Source organism: Crinia signifera, chromosome 3 (assembly GCF_055691185.1).
Source record: "Crinia signifera chromosome 3, ASM5569118v1, whole genome shotgun sequence".
NCBI classification, from domain to species: Eukaryota; Metazoa; Chordata; class Amphibia; order Anura; family Myobatrachidae; genus Crinia; species Crinia signifera.
In genome coordinates this window covers 314,608,870-314,636,313 of record NC_139219.1, presented here as the reverse complement: position 1 = coordinate 314,636,313, position 27,444 = coordinate 314,608,870, and the positions used below count along the sequence as shown (strand labels likewise).

Sequence of the window (27,444 nt, the reverse complement as noted above, 5' to 3'; positions counted from 1 at the left end):
CCACACACCTCCGGAGGAAGACTGGATAACAGATGAAGGATGACTTACCTGTGGACCTACCGCTAGATATCTCTACTGTGATACCATCTTATAAACTTTCCACTGGCCAAGGTCTGATCATTCGATTGTCTATTTCTGAGGGTCTCAAATAAGTTCTATTGATTTTAATTCATGCACGGACAACTTAGTTATTAATAAAATGACTTGTACAACGACATCACGCTATTGGCAATTATGCTTTTTATTTATTTACTTATTAGCAGTTTTTTATATAGAGCAGCAAATTCTTTACAATTGAAAACAACAGTGATAAAAACAAAACTGGGTAATAGACCGATATAGAGGTAGAAGGGCCCTGCTCGCAAGTGTACAATCTATAGCAAGCATAAGTGTTATCTACTGCATAGTGGTCCACCAGATTGCAATGGTTGCTGCTGGGCTGTATGATATGGTCACCCAGCATTGTAGGCCATGGGTCAGGTCAATGGAAAAGTGCCGAAACAAAATAAGTGAGGATATACTGTATGTGGACTGGTCAGTGGGGGTGTAAATGTATAGGAAAGGTTTATGAGGGTTATGTAGGCAAATCTGAAATCTGATACGCTTGCCTGAAGAGGTGAGTTTTCAGGGAACGCTTGAAGGAACGGAGACTGGAGGAGAGACTTATTGTGCATGGGTGGGGATTTTGGTGCAGCCCAAAGAAAGTCCTGCAATCGGGAATGGTAATATTGATTGTTGTTCTTGTGGAAAGCGAAGAGGTCGGGTTGGGAGATAATTTGAGATAAGAGATGTATGTTGGTGTAGTTTGGTTTATGACCTTGTGTGGGAGTAAAAGTATTTTATATTGAATACGGTAGAATATAGGTAACCAATGAAGTGACTGACAGAGTAGCTTTGCAGATGATGAACATCTGGCTAGGGAGAGCAGCCTCGCAGCTGCATTCATGATGGACTGTAGTGGTAAGAGACACCTTTTTGAGTTACAGGTGAAAAGAAGTCCTAAATATACTAAGATGGGAGTTCTATTGAAGATAGGATGTTGCCCATAGCAACCAATCAGATTCTACTATTATCTTCTATAAGGTGCTAAATAAATAATAAGTAGAATCTAATTGGTTGGTATGCATCATCCCATCGTCAATAGAACTCCCATCTTTGTAAATGTACCCCTCTGAGTCTCTGGTTCTAGGTCCCCTGTTATGGTATATAATGTAGTCGCCATGTTCCAGCATCAGGACCATCATAGTATATAACGTAGTTGCCATGTTCCAGCATCAGGACCATCATAGTATATAACGTAGTTGCCATGTTCCAGCATCAGGACCATCATAGTATATAACGTAGTTGCCATGTTCCAGCATCACGACATCACTTCTCTTTCTTTACGTGGGTTATGGTGGTCTTGCTGGAAAGCTCAGATGAGAAGGTGGCCGCGGACGTTGGCTGTAAAATAAATATACAGGGATACAGCTGATGACACAATGCATTATAATTAGAGATGTACAGTATGTATTGTATAAAGCTTTCCATAACATTATACTGTAGTACAGTGGTCTCCAACCTTTGTTGGAGTGTGAGCTACTTGCGGTTAAATAAACCACCCAAAGAGCTACTAACATAAAAAATAAAAAAAAATCTGCCTAATAAACAAATAATGCCCTTTACACATTATGCCACACACTGTAATGCCCCTGACACATTATGCCACACACTGTAATGCCCTTTACACATTATGCCACACACTGTAATGCCTTTGACACATTTATGCCACATACCGTGCTGTGCAAAAAAATTGGTGTAGCCACATGGGGAGCGTCCAATGAAAATGGGGGTGTGATACACATATGACCCCAATAGTGCAGTCCGTGATGCCCATTATACATATGCCCCACACATGATGCCCATTATACATATTCCCAACACTGTGATGCTCCATTATACATATGCCACTCACATGATGCCCATTATACATATGCCACTCACATGATGCCCATTATACATATGCCACACACCGTGATGCTCTATTATACATATGCCACACACACATGATGCCCATTATACATATGCCACTCACATGATGCCCATTATACATATGCCACACACCGTGATGCTCTATTATACATATGCCCCACACATGATGCCCATTATACATATGCCACACACCGTGATACTCCATTATACATATGCCGCACACCATGATGCCCATTATACATATGCCACACTGTGATGCTCCATTATACATATGCCCCACACACATGATGCCCATTATACATATGCCCCACACTGTGATGCTCCATTATACATATGCCACACACATGATGCCCATTATATATGCCACACAAACACATGATGCCCATTATACATATGCCACAAACACACACACATGATGCCCATTATACATATGCCACACACCGTCATGCTCATTATACATATGCCACACACCATGATGCTCCATTATTCATATGCCCCACACACATGATGCCCATTATACATATGCCACACACCGTGATGCTCCATTATACATATGCCACACACCGTGATGCCCACTATACATATGCCACACACACACACATGATGTCCATTATACATAAGCCACACTGTGATGCTCAATTATTCATATGCCACACACATGATGCCCATTATATATATGCCATACACACATGATGCCCATTATACTTATGCCACACACATGATCCCCATTATACATATGCCCATTATACATATACCACACACTCTGATGCCCATTATACATATGCCACACCGTGATGCTCAATTTTTCATATGCCACACACACATGATGCCCATTATACATATGCCATATACACACATGATGCCCATTATACATATGCCCATTATACATATACCACACACTGTGATGCCCATTATACATATGCCACACACCGTGATGCTCAATTATTCATATGCCACACACATGATGCCCATTATACATATGCCACACACCGTGATGCCCATTATACATATGCCCCACACCGTGATGCCCATATTATATATATGCCACACACATGATGCCCATTATACATATGCCACACACATGATGCCCATTATACATATGCCCATTATACATATGCCCCATACCGTGATGCCCATTATACATATGCCACACACCGTGATGCCCATTATACATATGCCCATTATACATATGCCACACACCGTGATGCCCATTATACATATGCCCCACACCGTGATGCTCCATTATTCATATGCCACACACATGATGCCCATTATACATATGCCCCACACCGTGATGCCCATTATACATATGCCCACACTGTTATGCTCATTATACATATGCCACACACCGTGATGCCCATTATACATATGCCCATTATACATATGCCCCACACATGATGCCCATTATACATTGTTAAATAAATAAGTAGATTCTGATTGGTTGCCCATAGCAATATTCCATCTGAAATAGAATTCCCATCATATCAAATTTACAACTGTATTGCTGTATTTCAGACATACTCCAAAATCCCAGGTTTTTACACATGAACACGCGTCAACCCGGGATTTTGGTATGTCTGAAAGGGTCAACCTGGGTGTCCGACCCTTCTTTTTATCTGGGTTGAGGACCCGGGATTTACGAACCGGGTTGATCCTTTCAGACATATGAAAAACCCGGGTTTTTTTGCCAAATGACCAGGTAGAACTGCTTCACCCGGTAATTTGCTGCTGTTAGTGTAAAAGGGTGCAGGCTGCACCCGGAAAATTTACCCAGCAGTCAAAATGCCGGGTAATTCCCGGGTAGTATGCCTAAAAGGGGTATAACTAAATTACAGGAACTCCCCTGGTTCATAAAGTGCCAGTCTTCATGTGCATAGCGGTCAACTGATATCCATAAGGAATAAGCTTGGACACATTGGAGCAGGAAAGGTAGAACAAGTGACTGCAGAATCGGAATGTGATCCTCATTGCAATAATACAGGAGACTCACCGTAGACGATAACTTGCTGACCAGCGCCCCCCGCACCTACAGGCAGATACAATAACAATTACATTGCATCCCTGGTATCAGTGCTAGGAGATCGGTATTGCGGAATGATGAGACAATGGAGGTCATTCTGGTTCACAAGCAGCTTTGCATGTGCTTTAAATTGCCGAATTACCATGGGAACGCCCAGTGTTTTCATGGCAATGCCCATGAAATGTTGGGGGTTCCCATAGGCACAGCCCCTCACCGTCTCCCCTTGCCCCGCGCCCACACTGTCCCATGCAAAGGGATCGGTGACTATGCAAGTCTGAAATTCAGAATGACCCCCAACGTGTGCTCAGCTCAGTGCTGACATCCCAGTATAGAGCAGAACATCTGCCTTTGTTCTCTGTCACTGGACTATTGATTTTGCCAATGTTAAGCTTGTGTAACTGTCATTTACATGGGGACGGTCGGAACAGGACAGATATACACAGCATTACGGTTAGACATTTGGGGGATCTCGCCACTGGGAGGAAGAGGAAGAAATAAAATATAGGGGTCGTTGGCTAAAACGTCCTTAGAGGCCTAGAAATCAAAGTATAATAACGTATACATAAATAGAACAATCATTAGCTTTTGGGCTTAAGCTAATATACAGTGTGGCACATATAATTAAACACTAAACACTTTTCCCAGACATCACAGTACTCACAAGGGATGACATTTATCAAACCATTATCTAAAGATGACAATGGCAGTGCCCTTAAAATGCCCCCTGACCACCCCAATCACTTCATTACATCACAAGGTGAGGCGTACAAGAACTCCATACTCTCGTTCCGCCCAACTGCAAACGTTTCCTCCTCCACTAACGCTGCGACCTTGCTCCATGCACACTATGGGAGAACCTAGGTGCACCAGCAGAAATCCCTGCACATGGCTCGTCCAAGGAAAGGCTCGTCCTAGCAGCCCCGCGTGCACTTCATAAGTGGGGCCCAGTAAATCCCTTCGAACCTCGTGAATAAATGAATCTTACCTTTCTTTCTGTGACGCAGGTCAGCAAAATAAAGAATCCCTGAAAAACAGATCAATTGGAGACATATGTTTAGTGTTGGCATACTGTATGTACACATACAATAAACATTAGATTATTATGAGAGGGAATTTAACAATCACCCTGTCTGACTTTAGGTCAAACCTGTCATCAAAAAGGTTTCTGTCTTGTCTTTGATGCATCCTCTACCAACCTGCATGCAATGAAAGGGGTCAGCTCTTCTCTCATTCCTATGCCCTGTGCCTCTCCTAATCTCTCTAATGTCACTTTATAGTTTTACAAAACTCCGGCGTATACGTTAGTATGACAGGAAAGGCTGTGCCTCACCTGCCTCACCCCACCGCACGCCACTGGGACCCAGGGACAATGCATACCTACCAACAGTCCAGATTTTATCGGGACAGTCCCGATTGTCAGGGCCTGTCCCGCTGTCCCACCCGCGGGCGGCAGTGTCCCGCGGTGTGGGGGGGCTGTTGGGAGTCCCCATTGTCGGCTGCTAAACAGCGGGGAATAAACGCTGTGCGCATGCGCACAGCGTCTATTCCCGCAGCCAGGGGGCTGGGGGCATGGCTAGAGGCTCACAGAGCCTCAGGATCATGCCCTCATAGCGGCAAAATGGGGGCGAGTATAGGCCACGCCCCCGAAATTAGGTCACACCCCCGAAATTTTCAACGCGCCTCCGGCGCAAAGGAGCTGCGTCCCGCATCGATGACGACAAAAGTTGGGAGGTATGGACAATGACTTTGTGGGGGCCCCCACAAGTGAAGTCACGCTCATGAGTCAACAGGGGTTAGGTTGACATGGCTAAGGTTGACAGGGTCGGAAGGTGAACACAAGCATCAGGTCAACAATGGGCTCAGCACACTAATAAATCCTCCCTCCACGCTCTAGAGTATGAAATACCGCCTGTTTTGGGAAAAAAATGGAAAAAAACATGTTGACCTTTTGACTGTCAACCTTCCCATTGTCGACCTAATGCTTGTGCCGAACTTGTGGTCCCCTAATGTGTAGAGGCCCCAGGTTGTCCGCCTCTATCCCCATCCCTTAATCCGGCCTTGACTGTTACTGTCACTCAATAGTATTTGTATTTCATTGTTTGATTTTTGCACCTCGTTTCTCTGTTTGAAACTTTATATATTGTATCATGGTCCTAAATTCAGACCTGTACACAAAGCTGATGGGGAGGGACTGCACATGGGAATTATCAGGACCATAGGGAAGATGGCGTCACAGGGGGCCCACTTCCCGACACCAGATAAGCATTGTCCCTGTGAGCACCGCACTCCCTGCACCGGTAATAATACGTCTTGCTTATAAGTGTGTCTAAATGATTGCCGCTTTAAAAAAAATGTCCAAGTTCGACATTCCGTACCTCCAGCCATCCTGTTATATTTTCTGCATGTCTCTCGGCCCTGGGAATGAGCAGCAAGATAACCGGCTTCCATACTCTCAAGGTGGTTACATGCCATCACATTGAGGTTGCCCATTTCCAGCCCAATTTCACACAATAAAACAGACCTGGCTCCGTCTCACTGAGAATCAAACCCATTACTTGTTCCTGCCCTAATTTACCTCCATAAGGGGGCTTATTCTGGTCCGTTCGCACGGACCCTACGTTTGCACGGGGACCGATGTTTGGCATATGCGCATGTGCAGCCACATTTCTGCACACGTGCATATGCTAGGTGCGTTCGGCCACGGCGAACAGACTGTTCTCCAGGTGCACGCACCCTCAGAGTAACCTTAGAAGTTCTTGTGCCATCAACATCATTTAATGGTCGGTGACCATCGAAAGTTGTGGGTGTTCCCCCGACAGCCTGCGAATGGATGTTTGCAGCCTGTGCGAGAGGAGGGGCTAGCGACCCAGTATTCGTAGGGCACTGTCTGGTGGATTCAACCAGAATAAGGTCCAGAATGTGACCAACTTCACTCTGTCTTCTCTCATTTGGGCTTACCTGAAAAGCGTTCATCCCAGCAAATCCATAGGTGAAAATCTGCTTCGCCAGATAATCAAGATCAGTCAGTAGAGCAAAACCAAAAGACCACGTCAATCCAAAGACTGGTGTCAATACTAGGATAGCTTTCAAGATACTTTTAGCTGTGTCCCTGTCTTCTGGAAGGCTTGCATCAGAAACTGCTGGCCTGGCCAACTTGGCGATGACTACCAGCAGCGTAAAGAAGTTAAACGCAATGATGGACCCAGCCGGTATAGCGAAGGCGTAAATGGCACTGCTCTGTGGATTCAGCCAGCACACGTTTGCATGGCTGTAGCTGCCTTTTGGGTAGAAATACAGACAAGTTCCAGCGGCTATGACTACGGGAATAAAATAGCCAACAAAAAATGAAAGTGAAATAAAAACTCTCTTTCTCAGGTGGTGGAACAAAAACAGAAGCTGATGGAGAAGCATCACGCTCTGGGCGAAGGTCCAGAAGAAGAGGGCCAGGTAGAAGAAATGGTTCAAGAAGGTTATGGCGTTGCAGATGAGTTTCTCGGCCATGACGGAAGGAAATGTCGATGACAAGAAGCATACATCTGCACAGAGTAAGGACACTGCAATGTTGACCATAGAGGTGTGCCGAAAGTATGAGATGTTTGTTCTTACTATGGTTCCCCATACAAACCATTCTACCAAGACACAAAGGCAGAGGGAAAGAATGGAAACCGCAAGCCCGACATAAGTAATGTCATCAATTATAGCCGAAGATTCCACATCAATAGACATGAGCACAGCAAAAGAGGTCAAGTGGTTGCAGCTGCAGTTGGTAGTATCGTCTAACTTGCTTGATGTGCAGCCAACGTCAGACCATGAGCCTCCAGAGAAGTCCCAGAAAACGCAATGCTGGGTGTATATTTCCTCTGAGTTGTTTATCTTGAAAGACATTAAGATACTTGAGGATGCGGAGCTTCCATCTGATAGCCTTATAGAGGTCGACTGTACAAGACTATTGACTTGAGAGTCATTGAGTGTCTCAGTGTTACCTGGTAGGAGATCTCCAATGGAGCGGAAGACCACAGTGGTGATTTTAACATTGTTTTCTTGAAGCAGTAAAGATATGGTTTGCTGGTCTATTGACAGTTCCACCCCAAGGTCAAACGTCTGTTGGTAGGTTTGGCCCACACTCCCTCTTTCATAGGTGTTGCCCCTTAAATGGATGTTTTGAAGATCAATTTCAAAGGTTTCATTGTTGACCTGCAGAAGTTGGCTGAACTGCTCTACAAATTGCAGCACTGCGGAAGCGGGTGGGCTGCTGGAACTTTTCCAGAGCTCCGAGTTGCTGGGATCTGTGAGGTTGCTGGCCATTGTGAGGAAACTCTGCAAGCAAAGCAAGGCAAACAGTCACTGAGGGCAAGTAGAAAACAAAAGTGAAAATGTAAAATACAGTAGCCAAAAGTGACTAATAGTGTATAGTCCCCCATAAACGTATGCAACTTCTTTGTTGGAGAAGTTGCATAAGTTTTCCCTTGAACCACCTGGGATCTTCCTGGTGCAGCAGATGCAGTGCACCTGGCAACTGCGGACTTTATCACCTTCTTCCTGTCACACAAAGTTTTTCCCTGCCACTCTTTGCCTCCCCCTGTCACCCTCTGCCTCTCCCTGTCACCCTTTTCCTGTCACATGCTGTTTTCCCTGCCACACTCTGCCTCCCCCTGCCTCTCCCTGTCACCCTCTGCTTTTCCCTGTCACCCTATTCCTATCACACGCTGTTTTTTCCTGCCACACTCTGACTCCCCCTGTCACCCTCTGCCTCTCCCTGTCACCCTCTTCCTCTCTGACACCATCTTCCTGTCACATGCTGTTTTTCCCTGCCACACGCTCCCTGTCACCCTCTGCCTCTCCCTGTCACCCTCTTCCTGTCACATGCTGTTTTCCCTGCCATACTCTGCCTCCCCCTGCCACCCTCTGCCTCTCCCTGTCACCATCTTCCTGTCACATGCTGTTTTTCCCTGCCACACTCTCCCTGTCACCCTCTGCCTCTCCCTGTCACCCTCTTCCTGTCACATGCTGTTTTCCCTGCCACACTCTGCCTCCCCCTGCCACTCTCTGTCCCTCTCTTCCTATCACACGCTGTTTTTCCCTGTCACCCTCTGCCATAAATCTCTGTTTGTGCACCACCTCTTTCCCGTGGTATTGCAAATTCAGCGGAGAAAAGGCAGATTGAGTAATAGTAACAGAAGCACTATTTACAGCAGTGAAATCAACCAGAGGTACAGGGGGTGATGCACAGGGGGTGATGCACAGGGGGTGATGCAGAGCTGAACAGAAGCCAGTTGTGCTTTGCTTGCACACAGATGTACAGTATGTGTCTCTCCTTCACCTGTTGACATTAATTGGCAAGAAGAACTGAGCAAAAACCGGATGACCAAACTATTGTCACGCCATTGTGCGTATATATGATCAGAACATGCACTGCGCCTAAACATGCGCGACACGCTCTGTATACAGGGATTGGTTCAGCTCTGCCGCAGCCCCAAAGTCTCCAGTAACTCACTACCGGCAAATAAGAGAACTCCGGGAACTTACGGTGACAACGTCTACATCGAATGTACAGTTTACGACCGCTGATACACTGGAGATGGTTTCCAGTATGGTGACCAGTGCTGATACGTCATCCGTGCTGTTTACAAATGTCCCATTCATGATCGAAATCTGCTCAAATAACTGGGGAACTTGTACTTGAGGGTTCCCCAGGCCGCTCTCCAGTACCTGTGAGGTATGACAATGTATAAGTTGTTACTGTCACTTGCCCTGGTGTCCGAGTTTGGAGAGAGAGTACAGAACAGTGAAGCTGGCCATACACTTATGGGGACAAAAGGAGCCACAAGCTGGTGACCAGTGGCGGATATGGGGGAGGGGGCAAGGGGGGACACAAGCCAGCGACGGGAAGGGACGGGGGTGGGAGGCTAAGCCCCGTCCCCATTTTGCCACCTTTGGAGGTCCGCTGGCCAATATGGCAGCTGGACCTTATCAAGAGGGGAGGGGGAGGTGAGGAGTAGTTAAGAGGGCGCAGAAGGGGCGGCGGGGCACACTAACCAGAAGAAGGTGGCATGGGGAAAGGGGGGTGAGCAAGACATGGACGGCCAAGCAGATTCACCAGATGGCACGTCTGGCTCCAGCTTCGGACGGTTGGGCCGCATGGACAGTGCGCCAAGTTATGGTGGTATGTGCAAGGTGCATGGTCCCCGGGTGGTAAGGGAAGGGGCCAGGGTTGACAATACCTGTCGGGATAAGCAGTAACCCCCCCAAATTGTGGTAGGAGGGGAGGCTGGACCACAGTTTGTGCCTCTGCCCATAGGTACAGAGGAGGGGAGGCGTGATGGGCCGTGCCCACGTGCTCACTTGATCGGGCCGGACACGCCCCATCCGGTTATAAAGAACCTTGCTCATCAACCCTTTCCTGCAACATATTCTGCAACATATTCTGCAATGTTATGGTTTGAAGTGTTGTGAAGTTAATAAAAGCTCTGACAGTTTGGCCCAAGGGATGTGTTGTCTTGTTTATTAGGGTAAAAGCGTGGACAGAGGGGACCGCCAGGGAGTCAGCCTCCCCCCCTTATGCTCCTTCTCTGCAGGGAGAAGTCACATAAGATTTCCGTAGAACTGCTCAGCAGATTTCCTAGCAGAAGGACTGCATACATTACATAGGGGTGTTCGCCGGGCGCACGCACCCAGGATTGCGGTAGGGGGTGGGGTTGAGGGTGGGGGGTGGCGAGGGGGGAGGCATGCAGCTGCCGGCCAGGCGATTCCCCCATGGGAACACCCAGCGTTTCCATGAGAATGCTGGGCGTTCCCATGCAGTGTGATCAGTTATCGCTGCGCATCACATTGGAGTCATACACAAGCGATTTGGGTCAATTTCACCTGATTTCTCGGTCTGCCAGAATTGGGTAAAAACAAGCTCAAATTGTATAGTGTATTTGGTCCGTTAGTAAATTTACTCTTAGAGAAGGGGCTGCCAAACCTGTCCTCAAGATCTACCAACAATTCATGTGTCTCAGGCAACCTGTGTATCTATAATAGGAATAAATGCAGCAGGTTTGACAATGTGACAGTTAGTAATGACTACAGCTGTGCACCAGCTAGGTGATTTGGGGAATGTGACAGTTAGTAATGACTGCAGCTGTGCACCAGCTAGGTGGTCTGGGGAATGTGACCTTTAGTAATGAATACAGCTGTGACATTTCCAAGTCCACCTAGCTGGTACACAGCTGTAGTCATTACTAACTGTAACATTCCCCAGATCACCTAGCTGGTGCACAGCTGTAGTTATTACTAACAGTCACATTCCCCAGCTAGGTGATCTGGGGAATGTGACTGTTAGTAATGACTATAGCTGTGCACCCTTTCATTCCTCCCGTCACCTCACACCCAGACTCTGCTTGTGTGCACAGCCTGCATCCGGGCTGTAGCAGCACCAGGCTCATACCCACCACGTACCCACCACCACCCACCATTTATCTGCCTGACCCTCCCCCCTCTCTCACCTCTCTCTCACTCTCTCCCTGACCCCTCTCTCTCTCTCCCTGGTTCCTCTCTCTCTCCCTGACCCCTCTCTCTCTCCCTGATCCCTCTCTCTCTCTCTCTCTCTGCCTGACCCCCCCTCTCTCTCTCTGCCTGACCCCCCCTCTCTCTCTCTGTCTGACCCCCCCTCTCTCTCCCTGCCCCCTCTCTCTCCCTCTGCTTGACCCCCTCTCTCCCTGCCCCCCTCTCTCTCTACCTGACACCTATCTCTCTCTTTGCCTGACACCCCTGTCTCTCTCCGCCTAACACACCTCTCTCTCTGCCTGATCCACCTCACCCTGGGGGAGATTCTCTAAGCTAAAAATGCGGTTATCTGGGTTTTTACCGCATTTTGGGAAAAATCTGGCGATGCCCTATAGAAGCCAATGGGCTTCTATCGCAACCCTCCGCCGCCCCGCGCCGACCCCCCTCCACCCCGCATCGCCCCCTCCCCCCTCACCTGTGTCCGGGCAGCACAGCGTAGTGCTGCCCGGACCTGTGACCTCCTCCCTGCACTGATCCTCTTCCGGGTGCAGTGAGGAGCAGAGCCCAGCGCAGCAGCAGCAGCGCCGGGTGTGTGAGGGAGGGGGGAGCCGCCGGGACCTGCTGGGACCCGGCGACTCTCACCGCAAAGGACAGCTCTTAACGCAAGAGCTGTCCTTTGCCTTAATTATCGCATATGTTACAGCATATGCGATAATTAAATATGCGATGGGCGGTGAAGGGGGGCGGAGATTCTTAGAGAATCTCCCCCCTATCCCTTTCTCTGCCTGACGACACTGTCACCAATCTCTTTGCCTGAACCCACTATCACTACTTTACTTCGCCTCTCATCCTTTCTCTTTGTACCTGACCTCACTCTCTTTCCACTATTTCTCTGTTCCCGACACCCTCGCTTAACACTCACTTTCTATACCTGACAGGGTCGCTGGAACGTTTTTAGGTTGGGGGGGGCAAGATATAATCTCATTTTGGCGCCCCCTAAATTGCTATATGTTACCCCCTGTTTATATACATACATATATATATATATATATATATATATATATATATATATATATATATATATATATATATATATATATATATATATATATATATATATATATATATATATATATATATATATATATACACACATATGTATGTATATATATATACAACGTTGTGGGAGACGCACACCAATCTCAAGTATAGGTGGGTGCCAGGTCAAATTAATTTGTATGGTCCTATATATCACAGGCCATTCAACCAGTGATATGACCAGCACACCATAGACAATGCAGAATGCAGCTTGTAAATTAAGCACATTTATTGTGAAACACATAGGCCATGAGCAACAATACTTATCCACGGGCAGCAATCATGAAGCAGCACATTCAGAACCGTGGAGTCATGTTTCTACCCTAAAAATACACATATGTGTGTGTATATATATATATATATATATATATATATATATATATATATATATATATATATATATATATATATATATATATTGTCAGTGTGCAACATTTTCAGGGGGCGAGTTTATTTCTAAACATACCGTCTGGGGTGGTAGGGCTCTGTCTGTGCCTTAAGTTATGTGGTGGGCACTGGGTTAGGAAGGTGGGCAGGCATGCGGGCAGGCTCCGTCCTGAGTGTAGCTCTTTCTGCGCGCTGTGCGGCGCCAGCGTCTCCGTCTGACGTCAGACGCCGGCGCAGCACTTTATAGTTTATACCCAGAGGCAGAGCACACGGCGCTGGCTGGCTCCCGGCTCCAGGCTCCACTGCACTGACAGGGGAGTGAGCGGCGGGCGGCGGACAGTAGTGAGCACAATTAAAATGTTTGTGCGCACACCTTGCAGGGAACATTGCCGGGCGCCCTGGCTGTTTAACAGAGGCGGACAAGCCGTGCAGCGCCCCGGGCTGCTGCACGGCTTGTCCTCCTCTAGAAACGGCCCTGAACGGTGCTTTAGCGCCTCAGTAATTTCGGGGGGGGGGGCAAGCTGCCCCCTCGCCCCCCCCCCCCCCCCCGTTCCGGCGCCACTGATCCCTGACATTATATCTATCCCTGACACTATCTCACTCTCCGCTCTCATTTTCTTACTTTCCTGACATTCTTTCTCTCTAGCTAGCTATATATGGCGGGGCACCAACTTTTTTCTTGCCTCCGGGCATCATGGATGAACTTACGCCACTGGTTCTGGGGATTGTGACAATTAGTAATGACTACACCTGTGCACCAGCTAGGTGTTCTGGGGATTGTGACCATTAGTAATGACTACACCTGTGCACCAGCTAGGTGATCTGGGGAATGTGACAGTTAGTAATGACTACACATGTGCACCAGCTAGGTGGTCTGGGTCATGTGACAGTTAGTAATGTCTACACCTGTGCACCAGCTAGGTGATCTGGGAAATGTGACAGTTAGTAATGACTTCAGGTGATCTGGGGAATGTGCCAGTTAGTAATGACTACACCTGTGCACCAGCTAGGTGTTCTGGGGATTGTGACAGTTAGTAATGACTACACATGTGCACCAGCTAGGTGGTCTGGGTCATGTGACAGTTAGTAATGTCTACACCTGTGCACCAGCTAGGGGATTTGTAAAACGTGGACTGTTGGTAGATCTTGAGGACTGTAGTCACCCCTGCCTTAAGAGTCTCCCCTGGTTATAGTTTACAGACTCCCATATAAGAATAGTCCCATCCTCATGTATTGCTGTTAATCTTCTATAGCATTTAACAATAAATTTTTTTTTTAACTATTAACAGGACAGATTTGTAGCCCTTCATGAGAAGTAACAGGACATATAAGTACTGAATAATGATGACTGTCTGTGTTACCTGGACAAAAATCAGTGTCTCTTGCAGGACTGGATTAATGCAATGATCCTGCACCTTCCACCATACTCCACGTGCTGAGCAGCGACGGGACAGGTGTCCAGAGATCCCCTGTGGACAGTGGACAATGGCAAATACGCCGGCTTTGGTCACATTCCAGGTAATCCCATAGCTCAGATTAATGCTGCAATTTTTGCCTCCCTCTAGGAGAAAACACTCTATTATTGTACAGGTGCATTACTGTGTGCATTATTAGATATACAGGGGGCAATTTACTAAGAATACGAATGCGATTTTTCGTATACTTATTCTTCATACGAATGAATATGAATGCATACGTCTGTTTTAGCCGTATGCAAATTCATGTTCCGGAGTCAAATACGACTGCTTTGTAAACCCCCAATGGCGTATTCATTCGTATTAATTCGGATTAATACAAATTTGTATAGGCAGTCTGCACAGATCAATCAGATCCGTGCAGGCTGCAGTGTGTAAAAAATATATATATATATATTATACACACACACAGACATTCCTCACTTAACCACCAGGTTTCCGTTCCTACGACCCGGTTGTTAAGCGAATTGGTTGTTAAACGAACCTATATAAAACCCGTTAATACTTCTGAGACGTGGGTCGCTAAACAGGCAGGGCAGGTGGTAACTGTGAGAGGGCAGGTGGGCAGGTCGTAACTGCGAGAGGGTAGGTGGGCAGGTCGTAAAGCAGAGCAGGCGGGGTCGTAAGTCCGAGGAGTCACAGCACGGACGCTAAACGAAGGCCCGGGTCGTAAGTCTGGGTGGTCGATAAACAGGTAGGTCGTTAAGTGAGGAATGTCTGTATATAAACAAATACATTTAAAAAACGGGGTGGGGTCCCCCCCCACGGCCATAACCAGCACCAGGCTCAAACAGCTGGGCCTGGTTTTAAAAAATCAGGGAAAAATTGAGATAGGGCTCCGCTGATTTTTTTAAAACCAGCCCCAGGCTCCAGGGCCGGGTCTGGTTCCCAAAATATGGAGGACAAAATGACTAGGGGTCCCCCGTATTTTAAGAACCAGCCCCAGGCCCAACCAGACAGCAGGGTAATGTCACAGCCGGGGGGAGGCTTTTTATACAAGTCCCGCCGGCCAATGCATTCATCCCTACCGACCAGTCAGCCTGGCCAGGAGTACTGGGGGAGTGGGTACCCCCCCAACAAAGGGGTCCCCCTTCCTCCAGAACTTACCTGCCCAGGCTGAAGCCTGGTGCTGTCCCTGGTACCCCTGCGCTGTGGGACTAGTGCAAACGGTCATCGATGGTTGCACACTATGTGTTGAATTACCTATCGATGGCCATCACTTTTCTTTGACTGACTGGCCCAGTGATGTGCACCTGGCCCCACCCCCAACACTGGCAAGCGTCTCATTCTGGGATTCTCCTGTAGAGTAAATCTGGCTTACAGTGGGAGGCGTGTCTAAAAAGTGGGGAAACTGCCCACAGGGACCAATCAGATTCTGAACAAGAATTATCAAACACACACAAATGGTAGGTAAAAGCTGATTGGATGCTAGGCGCCTATAAATAATCAGTAAAAAATAGTGGAAAAACATTTCTGTATTGTACGTACCTCCGATTACACTCACAGGTATTGAGGATTTTTTCCTCTGTCTGGCTTTATTTGTAAAAGTACAAGTATAATTTGTATCGTTAGTCGGGCGAGGAGGCGTCAGCGTGAAACATCTTAAATATGTCTGATCTCCTGAGAAGGATAATGCAAATCTGTTGAGGTCATTAACATATACAGTCTAGAATACCATATTACTTGTTACACAGAGCATTTCTTCACAATGGTGGGGGTGGGGGGAAGGAGCGGAACCAGGTGAATAAAAAAAAACAATAATTACATACAAATGAATAGCCAGCTGTTGATTGGCTGAGTGATCTCCCAGCCAATAAGTATCTGCCCATTCATTTCTATGGGTATTTTCCTTGCAGCTGGCTCCCAGCTCCTCCTGCCTGCTCCTGGCTCTCACCGTCCTCCTGGCTCCCCCCAGCCTGTTGGTGCAGTCGCCAGTGATGGTTGCCATCTATGTTGATACTGCAACCAGCCATCGATTTAAACAAACTATGGCCCTTATTCTGGTTGGTGCGGTAATGTCCGCGTGCGGTCGGTCCGCCGATGTTTTGTGTCTGCGCATGTGCAGAGGCGTCTCTGCGCATGTGCGAGCGGGGCGTACGGCCAAATCCCGCATGAAATGTGAACACTCCGAACAGGGAAGGGAAGTTTCTGGACTTTCCTGCCAGTGGCAGTTACAGATGTGAGCCTGTAGCACAGTCCAATATTCAAATAGGGGAGCCACACCAAACATCACTGTCCTGGACTCACTGACAGTTGATGTGCCCCCCTCTTTGAATTTTGGACTGTGCTGGCGTCCAACCTCTGTAACTGCCACTGGCATGGAAGTCCAGGAACAGAGCATTTTGTACCTAATGGAATGGGTCATGTTGGAGGGTATGTTATCGTACCCCACCAAAATCGAAATCTCTCTGCATGTTACATCTGCCCCACCTGCAGCGCAGCATGGTTTTGACCACAGTGATTTATGTATTTTGGAATTGGGGATATTTCATATACTGACCTGGCTGTGCTTCCTGAGTAATGTTGCTGTAAGTCCAGGTCACGTTATAATCCTCGCCATCAAACGGCACACAGCACTGTAAGAGCAGCGGGGATGTGTCCATTGCGGTCAGAGTCTTCTGCGGCGGCTCAGCTATGATCCGGTATGGGAGGAGGGTCACATTGACGTGCGCCTCTGCTTGGTGCACCACGCCGCCACTGTGACATTCACAGACATATGTGCCTAGGAGAAGCCAGAACATTATTTCCTCCCACTAATTCCTCTTACTTAATGGCTTTTACATACTACAATAAACCTGCAATGCCACCCTTATTGGAACACATATTAGGGTTGCTGTCCACGAGTAATAACATTATAGAATGCCTTCAGTGAATCACACTTATCTACTGTACAGTACATCATTGCAACAGCATGGTTGGCGTAGTGGTAAGCATTTATGCCTCATAGGACCACTGACCACATAAACTCAATTTCCAGCTATGGTTGCCCCGGCAACGTGGGACCTGGCTTGTTGAGAAAAGGTCAACCCGGTTTGTGCGTCCACTACCTGGGACAGGCCCAGGTAGTTTGCAGTGTAAAAGTGAAACCAAAGTATCCCTATGGGCTTATCCATTAATTTGTGGGCCCCATAGCAATATATTGCAGGTGCCCCTGTACCATTGCGTCTAGAGAGACACGCCTCTTCTATACATTTACTGAAACATAGCAATGTTTTAGTTAATATTTGACCCCATAGTAGTGACCTAGTTTATTTTATGAACTATAGAAGTGCTCTTGTTCACATTATGTCTTATTGCAGGCCTGCCAGTACACATTATGCCCCACAGTACCCCTAATTCACTTTATGGCATACAGTGTCATTTCACATTATGCCACATTATAGTGCCCCACTTCCTATTATGCCACATTATTGTGCTCCTGTTCATATTATTCTACACTACAGCACCCTAACTTTATATTATGCCACACTGTAGTGCCTCCACTTCATATTATGCAACATTATAGCGCCTCCACTTCATATTAGGCCACACTATAGTGCCTCCACTTCATATTATGTCACATTATACTGCCTCAGTTCGTGTTATGCCACATTTTAGTGCTCCTGTTCATATTATGCCACACTACAGCACCCTAACTTCATATTATTCCACATTATAGCGCCTCCACTTCATATAATGCCACACTGTAGCGCCTCCACTTCATATTATGCCACATTATAGCGCCTCCACTTCATATTATGCCACACTATAGTGCCTACACTTCATATTATGCCACATTATAGTTCCCCAGTTCATGTTATGCCACACTATAGTGCCTCCATTTTTAAATTGTGCCAGATTATATTGCGTCCAGTTCATACTATGCCATGTTACAATGCCCCTAGTTCATATTATGCCACACTATATTGTCTCCACTTCATATAGTGACACAATACAGTGTCCTGGTTCTTATAATGCAACATTATAATGCTCTCCAGTTCATTGTATACCACATACACACACATATATATATTGTGGATGACAATTTTGGCCTATAAAATTGAAACGTTGACCACAAGCTGACTTCGTGGGTCTTATTATGCTGAGAGTGCCGCACCACACCTGCCTATATATATATATATATATATATATATATATATATATATATATATATATATATATATATATATATATATATATATATATATATATATATATATATATATAGCAGGTTCAGGGGCTTACCCAGATATATTGTAGGCTCCAATGCACATGTTTGTAAGGGCATTCATGTACTACTAAATGGTGAAAAATGTATACAACACATGTAACTGAAAGTGGGCCCCTTTGCCCTTGGTAAGCATGCTGCCATAGATACATATGGCAGTACTAAAGGGGCCTACACACATGGAGATTTGCTGCTCTGCTGGTGGGACAGTCCCAAAAATTAGACCCATATCCCATGAATGTAGGGAGGTATGTAAAATGCATAATCACTGCCTAGTAAATATACACCAGGAGATCTGTCGCAGAGAATGGTATGAATCCGGAAAAAATGGGAAATTTTGTGGAACCCATTAAGACTAAGTACAAGCAGGCGACAAAGACATTTTTTTACCATTAGATTAGCACCCGCACACCCTCCGTTCCCCCCTTCATTTGCCCGTTTGAATGCCGAAAGGAGGACGATGATACGATTTGTGCTGGATCACACCATCATAACCCCGCCCCTTACAGTATTCGGAGTCACTGACCTTCCCACCACTGATCGGTATTATTGACATAGAGAATGGAGACGGTTAGGTTCGGCAGCATTTGTGTTGACACATTCACGTTTCCCCCACCAATGAAAATTGCATTGGAAATGTTATTGGCGATCAGAGACCACGTCACATCAGTCACCGATTCATTGATTTTGCAGGTGAGCTTTAGTGGGGCCCAGATCCTGACTTCCAGGTCTGTGGGCTGAATAGTTGCCAAACCTGCAATATGAAAGGCATAAGATTAATGTACGTTGTACCCAGGTTACCATTAGTATCTGACACAGTTAAGGTTCCCATACACTTTCCGATTTGGGCCGATTTCACCCGATCCCGATGGACTGGTCCGAGAAATCGCCCCAAATTGGATGTGTTTGATGTCCCCCTCAGGGTCCGATGCATGCTCCTGTGCACATTGGACCTGAGCCTGAGGTTGTACCTGCTGCCTGTCCGACCTCCGATTCAGCGGTGGGGTCGCATGCAATGTATCATATGCTCAAGGGGGTCAGATTGCCATGCACTGCTGTGATACACCGCAGTAGTGTATGGGCACCTTAAGAGTAATACCAAGTGGTGGCTCTAGATGAGGAGGTGCTGTAGCAAAGTTCAAAATTCAAATAGGGGCCCACACCAACTGCCATACCAAACTGACTTACTGTGAGTTGGTTTTTCTCATCTATATTCATTTTGAATTATGCTGACGCCCCACCTCTGGATCCGCCACTGGTAATAGCCTTCGTGTGTAGGGTAGAGACAGCCCACTGCCCATTTTCCAGGGTTGCCGACTTTTTAAATCTCCTCTCCGGGAGAAGCCCGGAGAGGAGACTTTCAGCAGGCATTCGGGGGCGGGGCTTGATCGTGACGCCATTAAATGACTGTCACTTTGGCCCCGCCCCCTCATCGGAGTTAGGCATATCCGGTTATTTAAACAGCGAGTCAGGTGTGAGCTAGCTGGGAACAGGGGCGGGGTTGGTCAGAAACCGGGAGGGTTGCCCACCTTTCCGGGAGGCCGGGAGGGGGACCCAATTTTCAGGACCATTCCGGGAGGGTAGGCAACCCCACCATTTTCTACTGTATGTACCTGGGCCATATAAAAGAAACAATGCACCATACTTTTATCCACATTACCGTAAGCTGAGAAAATATTTGCTAACAGGTATAATATGTATAATATAATGCAGGCAGCTGTTGTGACACTACAAGTCCCATCATGCCTTGCCACAGTTTTGCTATTAGGGAATGCTAAAACTGTGGCAAAGCATGCTGGGATGTGTAGTTTCACAACAGCTGGAGGGCCACAGTTTGGCCATGCCTGATATACAGTAATGTCTACTAAAATAAATCTATTCAGAGACTTTGTTAATGGTATGTTTGGGTTTACGTATTTGCTATTCCTGCGAACCAGCAAGTAAAGCTTTCACCAGGGTCCAGCTTATTCCTGACTCAGCAACTGTACTGCAAGAGGCTCTATGAAGGAGGGTCATACAAGCACCACGCACACCTGCTTACAGTATGCTAGCCTCTTATCATCCAATTGGGCTCTCCCGACAATCCAGGCAACACTTCAGTAATATTTTTATTGGATTAGGCCAACATAGTGCTAAGAAATATATTGGCCAATCATATCCACTGATCCTGTATGCAGTGGCGGCTCCAGAGGAGGGGCTGCAGCACAGTCCAAAATTCAAACAAGGGAGCCACACCCACTGCCAGTCAGTATGGAATGTCAGTTGGTGGCAGCTGCTGTACTTCCCCTATAGAAATTTTGAACCCCACCTCTGGAACTGCCACTGCTTGTATGTGTCTGCTATAAAAGGTGCAATGTATGGGCCCAGTCATCTAGTAGCGATTACCCGGGGCTTTATTTGCCATAAATCAAGCAATGTCACTGGTACTAACTGGTAAAGATGGGCTCGGGGAGCCCTTCTGAACAAGTTCGCCCTATATGCTATAGACTCAGGGGGCGCTGTAGATTTGATGGTATGCCTGGTCACGGAACCTGTCTTGATGCATTTTGTACTGTGCATGCTCCAGAACTGAGAGCATGCAATACAGGTGACGCGTTTCACATCAATGAATCTTATCGATAACAAGACAGTATCAGACTCCTAGCTGCTGCTCTTTGCCACTTCGTTACCTGTTGTGGTGAGGGTGGAAGAGATGACTTGAGTAAGAGATCGTGCAGCCAAGGCATGGCTAGATCTCAGCTGCATGTCGGACAGTGGACCGGATAGCGACATCCTGTAACCCGCCACCACACTTCCCGGACTGGGGATAAATAAGCAGAGAAATGTAATGATAAGTGCATATGGTGTCAGTACAGACAGACCTCTATTTTTATACCATTTCATTTGCTAAATTCTATGTTACCTGAAGCCGAGCACCGAGACATCCAGAGGGCGGCAGTTCTTTAAGTAAGCAGTGAGAAGCTGTAACGAAACGCGTCAGTTGTTATATACAGTAGTAACAGGTGATGATGGTGTTTGATTGTCAACCAGGTTAAAAATATACCTGGTCTTGTTAAAACTGGGCATTATTGTGATTTGGATATGGGGCCGGATTTATTACAGATGTATACTAACGCATTTACAGCTGTGATCCCGTGTGCAGCGGGTGTGCAAATATACACAAATTACACAGATGTCTGGATTTCTACTGAGATGCCCACTGGCGGCATTGCAGAGCCAAGCAACTGTATACATCGGCGCTCACAGATCCTTAGGTACTCGACAGGTAATATAACAGGCTAACAGGAAAAATCCCAGTGGGCCGACTTATCTCTGAGGCCTGTCTGGTTTGCTGACATGTGGCCCCACCCCACGCATGAAAGACAGCCCCCGCACTCATTACACTGCATTGTCCCATTCATTCTGTTATTCCATCTCTGCAGTGCAGCAACCCTGCCATCTAGTGATGCTGGCATGGCTACATGGCATGTTATAACTCCAGTGCTGCCCATCTACGGCCACATCTACAACATTATCCAGGGCCATTATTAGTTCCCAATCTGCCCCTGCTCACAAAGCAGAATATATCTCCAATATCTCCTGCTGTATAGCTTTGATAAATTAGTGCATCTCTCCCTATTCTTGTATTTCGGCAATGGCATCTCCATCGATGTCAGTATTCTGGAGCTGGTTTTCTGGCCATGAGTCTGGGTGCTGGCATCAGTATTCTGACTGCTGGCATACATATCATTGGGATTAGGGAATCCAATCCCGGGGTTATAAAAACCTGAATTCCAGGATTGGCTTTCTTAATTAAAAAAAAAAAAACGCCCAAGCTGCCCCACATTTTTACTTACATGTGGCTGGGAGCCAGGCAGTGTGGCTGGGAGCCAGGCGGTGTGGCCGGGAGCCGTTGATACGGCCGAGAGCGAGGGGGCGGCCGGAGTGTCTGTGTGACCCACGCAGTATGACCTCTGACCCTGTCACGCTGCACAGAGCCACACAGCCAGGGACAGGAGAAGCCTGTGCAGTGTCTGAGTGAGTGGTCAGACACTGCCCGGCAATGCGCAGTCTAAACTGACTCACTGGCAGTTGGTATTGCTCCCCTATTTGGATTTTGAACTCTGCTGCAGCCTCTCATCTCGTCATATTCAAGGGTTGAATAGCTGTTAGGGATCTGCCACTGGTCCTAACAGATTTCTCAAAACTGGAAGTGGACAAATCAGTGGCGCCAGATGGGATACACCTAAGGATAATAAAGGGCATATTTATCAAAATAATTTTTACTAAAATAATGTGAAAAGGGGTGTTTTCAAACTTTAGCTTTCTCGATAGCTCTGTCCCTTCATGCAATATTTTATACAACCTTTTGTAAAAGAGCTCAGTGGGGTTCTGGTAACACCATTAACATAATTATTCGACCAGTTGCTACCTGCAACAGTAATTCCAGAGAGCTGTAAAAGAGTAAATTTGGTACCACTGCACAAAAGTGGAATCAAGGAAGACACAATCACCTACTGTACCAGCCAGTGAGCCTTATATCAGTAGTAGGGAAATTGATGGAAACACTATTAAAATAAAAAGTTGTAGAATATCTCATATCCAGAAACTCATAGGATCCCAAACAGCATGCATTTATTGGGTGGAGAATTCTTATTGACTTTTTTGACTTAGTCACTAAAGTAATAGTTATAGACTCTGTCCCACATTGCAGACTTCTAAATAAACTTGAAAGCATGGAATTAGATTCTAAGATGGTTAAATAGATAAGATCTTGGTTGCAGGATAGGAACAGGCACTTACAGCGAAGGTTATACTGGATTCCAAAGCCTTGTACTTTACTGTGGTTGGGTCAAGGAGCTCTGCTGTAAAGGTTTCGTTCAGGGTAAAGGATCCTTTAATGGTAACTGGGGAGAGAAGGAGACAAGTTAGCGGTTACACAGTATAAGAAAGGTTATTATTGCAATATGTAAGTCAAAGGTAATAGTATAATTAGTGATGCCAGCGTTCACTACGCTGACACCCAGCATCCTGACTACTGCAAGGGGACTGGCATTAGAGAATCCCAACATCAGGTATAATGCCAGCACCGGCATACAGATTGCCCAGATGTAGGACATAGGTATGCAGGGGCTGGTTAAAGTCACGCCAGGGAAGGGGGTAAAGTTTGTGCAGTGTGTGTGTGTGTGTGTGTGTGTGGGGGGGGGGGGTTATGCTGTGTGGCGGGATGGTTAGGATGCAGGGAAGCGGGGTTAGGATTAGGCACCTATAAGGGGGTTATAGTCAGGCTGCAGGGTGGAGGTTATGTTTAAGTGGCGGGATACAGGGGAATTCAGAACCGTCTCCAATGTTTTGGGTCCACGCATTGTCGCCAAAGCGCGTGTGCAAGCCCCGGCTGCCAGCGCCATTAGCTACGTTTCTCTTTGCCGAGGCACTTGCAGTTTGAGCGACCGGTAGGGGGGCATTCGCTGGTGCCAGCCCAGTGTTTCTATGGAGGCGCCCACAAAAATGGCGGGCGCGCCCATAGAAATGGTCGACAAACCCCTGCGAACCCAGGCGAGCCCCTGCCTGCTCTGGTGTGTGTGTTAGACGGGGTTAACCTGCTTGCTAGGCAGCGAATATACGCAGCGTAGCAAGCAGGCCTGAATCGGGCACGTAATGTAATCTGTCTCACATCTGATATACTACGTCCCCGTCAGTCTCTGTATTACCATTTCTTACCGATGTTGTCTGAAGTATCCGGAGGGGTTTCACACGATGGAACGTTGCTATCCAGCATGACGAGGCAGGAGCAGAAAGTGGAGGTGTTGCTACAAGGTGCATAGCATACAGGGATATTCCACTGGTACCCGTCCGCGCAGGTGCAGACCCTGCCCGCATCAGTCACGCTGCACTCTAGAAAAAGATGTGTTCTATTACTGGGGATAGAGATCTCGACTGCACTCGCAGCAGATTAGTTGCATTTGAAAATTTCTAGAAAACTTTTTTTTTTAACAGTTATTTTTAATACCCTTGAATATGACGCAGAAGCGCAACACAGCATGATTCCGCCTGCACCCACCAAACAACAGCATTGGAGCCTTATTTGTCCGCACGTGCAAGAGGCCAGATTGGATGGCATTAGGCTGTTGGGGGAGTGGTCTGAGCAGCAGAATCCTGCTGTCTGCGGCTAGCGAAACGCGCAGAGCAGGGCTGACCGTGGTTGTGTTCAAGGGCATTCAATAAAGCAAATCTGTAGGCTGTGGAGGGGGCATGTACAAAAGTGGTCTGTGGGTATCCACCCCTTTTAAAACAGACTCTTGCCGATGGTTTATAACACAGCCCTCTCCTCGCTAATAACTCGGTGCGTTCTTATGGTAACCCCACGCATTTCGCAGCTCTTACCTGTTGTGAGTGATGATTGCACTGTGCTCATAGTGACAGATGAATTGATGGTTAAAGTGTGAGGTAGTATTGCGGAGCTCGTTAGAAAGGTTTCAGCCAAAGTACTCTCATATCCTTCCACCATATCGTCTGGGTGATACACATACGTATAAGTGCTCGGTGTTGCTGTGATAAAGGGAAAACAACATCATTGTTTCCTAGAATTTACCAGTTAAGTCAAGTTGATTAGTCAATAAGCAGGTATTATGCAAAAATATACAAGATGTGTAAAGTAATAAATGAATTGAAACATATAAAACAATACAATTACAAAACAAAATAATTAATCCGTAAAAAGCTGTCACAAGGCCGACTCGTTAAATTAGCATAATGTCCCACCTATTACTTCTACACATTTTTAAGACAGAACCATGCACCAAAAATCGCACCCTATTAAATTTGCAAGTTGTATACTTTATAATGGGAAAACATCTGGATGTGAATTGAAGTGTGAGAAAAAAAACCGACAGGTCAAAATGTGTGATTTTCATGGCAAAAGTGCAATTTTTAGCGCAATTTGTATCCTATTAAATGTGCGATTTTCGGGAAACGTACAAATTTATTTAAAAAAAATGTAAAAGACTAAAAATCGCACTCTATTAAATCTGCAGTGCAGCATAGTCTTGCTAAAGTGCAGCTCTTTTTTTTTTTTGTTCCCAATCGAGAATCAGCCCCATGGTGCTCCCGGGGGTGGGCGGCTGATGTAACCGGACGTCAGCTGCCCGCCCAGTTCTCGGAGCAGGATGCTGCAAATCTAAGTCATCAGACTAGAGAAATCATTCGATGTTTATGCAAAACATTTCTTTGCAGTGCGGTGGGTACATTCGCTGTGCGGCGTGGGGCGGGCATTCGCACACCAGACGGGTGGCGTTACAAGGCTCTCTAAGCAGCTGGTATATCGATGCACCATTGGCCAGGGTTTATGAGCGATATATATGTGAAAAGCGGTCATTCACATATATATCGCAACACACCTGTGTGTACTGGCGATCCGCCGACCACCCCTACAGCCGTGCTGGGGGCTGCCGGTGACTGACAGCTCAGTGGGCGGGTGCACGCAAATGTCAGTCCTGAAGGATCGGGTAGTGTGTATGGAGAACACGCTGCACGATCTGTCTGTCGATATATCTGCAGATCGATTGATCCGCAGATATACTGTAGGCACACAAAGTGTATTAGCCCTATGGCCAAATCGCTTGCGTGCATGTAGCCAAAATCGTCCATTAGCCTCAATTGAACCACATGTACACCCGTTAATACTGCAATTAGATATCAGTTTCAACACACCTCACCCAAATCTAACTCTCTCTGCACGTAAGATATGCCCCACCTGCAGTGAATGGACCCGACCCCCCCCCATCTCTGGAGTTGTGTCAGAAGTTACCTCACAGACCACACATTTCCCTGAGCAGCCTCACGGAGACCATAATGTTAGTGTTAGGATCTCCTGTGCCACGCTGTCTGGCGAGACACCACGTGACACTGGCTGGAAGGAGATAGTGACAGGACCAGGGCAGCCTCGCCAACCTGACTCCGTTGTGCTCAGATGGAGTTGACGTGTGTGTGCGGGGTGCTAGGCTTCACCAATAATAGCCGCGTTCGTGGGAGCCCGTTAGTCAGGCTCCCACCTCGATGCCACCTGGTCTTATGTTAAGGACAACACACACGCCAAGGCCAGTGATGAACAAGGGGAAACCTATCTAACAAACAAAGAGGCGAGGACCACCCTGCCCTGCGGAGAGGGGTGCCAGTGGATAACACTCTAAACAGGAACCCGCTGTGCTAATGCTTAACAGGTGTAACCATACGCAGTATGCTGACACACTAAGAACTGCTGACGGGTGTAACAATACACGATATGCTGACACACTAAGAACTGCTGACGGGTGTAACAATACACTATATGCTGACACAATAAGTACTGCTGACAGGTGTAACAATACACGATACGCTGACACAATGAGTACTGCTGACAGGTGTAACAATACACTATATGCTGACACAATAAGCAAATGATTAGTCAACTTAGCTGGAGCTGAGATGCTGCGGACGAGGCAGGGAACCAGCCGAAGGAAGCACCACGCTGGAGAAGGGATCCCACACAGACCAACAGGAGCTGCAGGGACCGGGAGACGGATAAGGACGACACACGGACACCGGGAGGACAGGAGACTGAACGGAGGACACAGCTGGGAATCAACGACAGGATGCAGGATGACAGGGAACAGGAACCAGGAATACGGAAGACTGGGAACCAGGAACACTTGAGACCCTGAGGTACAAAAGCTATAACCGGCATGGGACTGAACAACCAGAGGGTTTATATAGAGAGCACAATGTGGTGCTGATTACACATGGCCTGAAGGTGTGCACTGCAGGCTAGGAGCCTAATCAAG

At 46.9% G+C, this 27,444-nt stretch overlaps 1 protein-coding gene across 1 annotated transcript; it reads right to left on the bottom strand.

Moving 5' to 3' along the window:
- Nucleotides 1-235: 235 nt before the first annotated feature.
- On the bottom strand, nt 236-25,690 carry LOC146062792 (adhesion G-protein coupled receptor F3-like). The gene is made up of 14 exons (XM_083174809.1): nt 25,010-25,690; nt 24,347-24,520; nt 23,429-23,532; nt 21,549-21,607; nt 21,316-21,446; nt 19,173-19,400; nt 16,940-17,161; nt 15,928-16,059; nt 14,326-14,525; nt 9,518-9,700; nt 6,950-8,308; nt 4,977-5,015; nt 3,962-3,997; nt 236-1,443 (listed from the first exon to the last, which is right to left on the bottom strand). The coding sequence occupies exons 1-14, from the start codon at nt 25,131-25,133 to the stop codon at nt 1,369-1,371; spliced, it is 3,066 nt and encodes a 1,021-aa protein (XP_083030935.1). The 5' UTR covers nt 25,134-25,690; the 3' UTR covers nt 236-1,368.
- Between the last annotated feature and the right edge of the window lie 1,754 nt (nt 25,691-27,444).

What these genes read in the sequence shown, in the direction of transcription:
- LOC146062792 (XM_083174809.1), bottom strand. Translation starts at nt 25,133, where the DNA reads ATGGTGGAAGGATATGAGAGTACTTTGGCTGAAACCTTTCTAACGAGC. An exon ending in AATCCAGTATAACCTTCGCT is followed by an intron (nt 21,608 to 23,428) that starts GTAAGTGCCTGT and finishes GTTTCGTTACAG; the next exon opens with CTTCTCACTGCTTACTTAAA. An exon ending in TTCCACCCTCACCACAACAG is followed by an intron (nt 19,401 to 21,315) that starts GTAACGAAGTGG and finishes TTCATATTGCAG; the next exon opens with GTTTGGCAACTATTCAGCCC.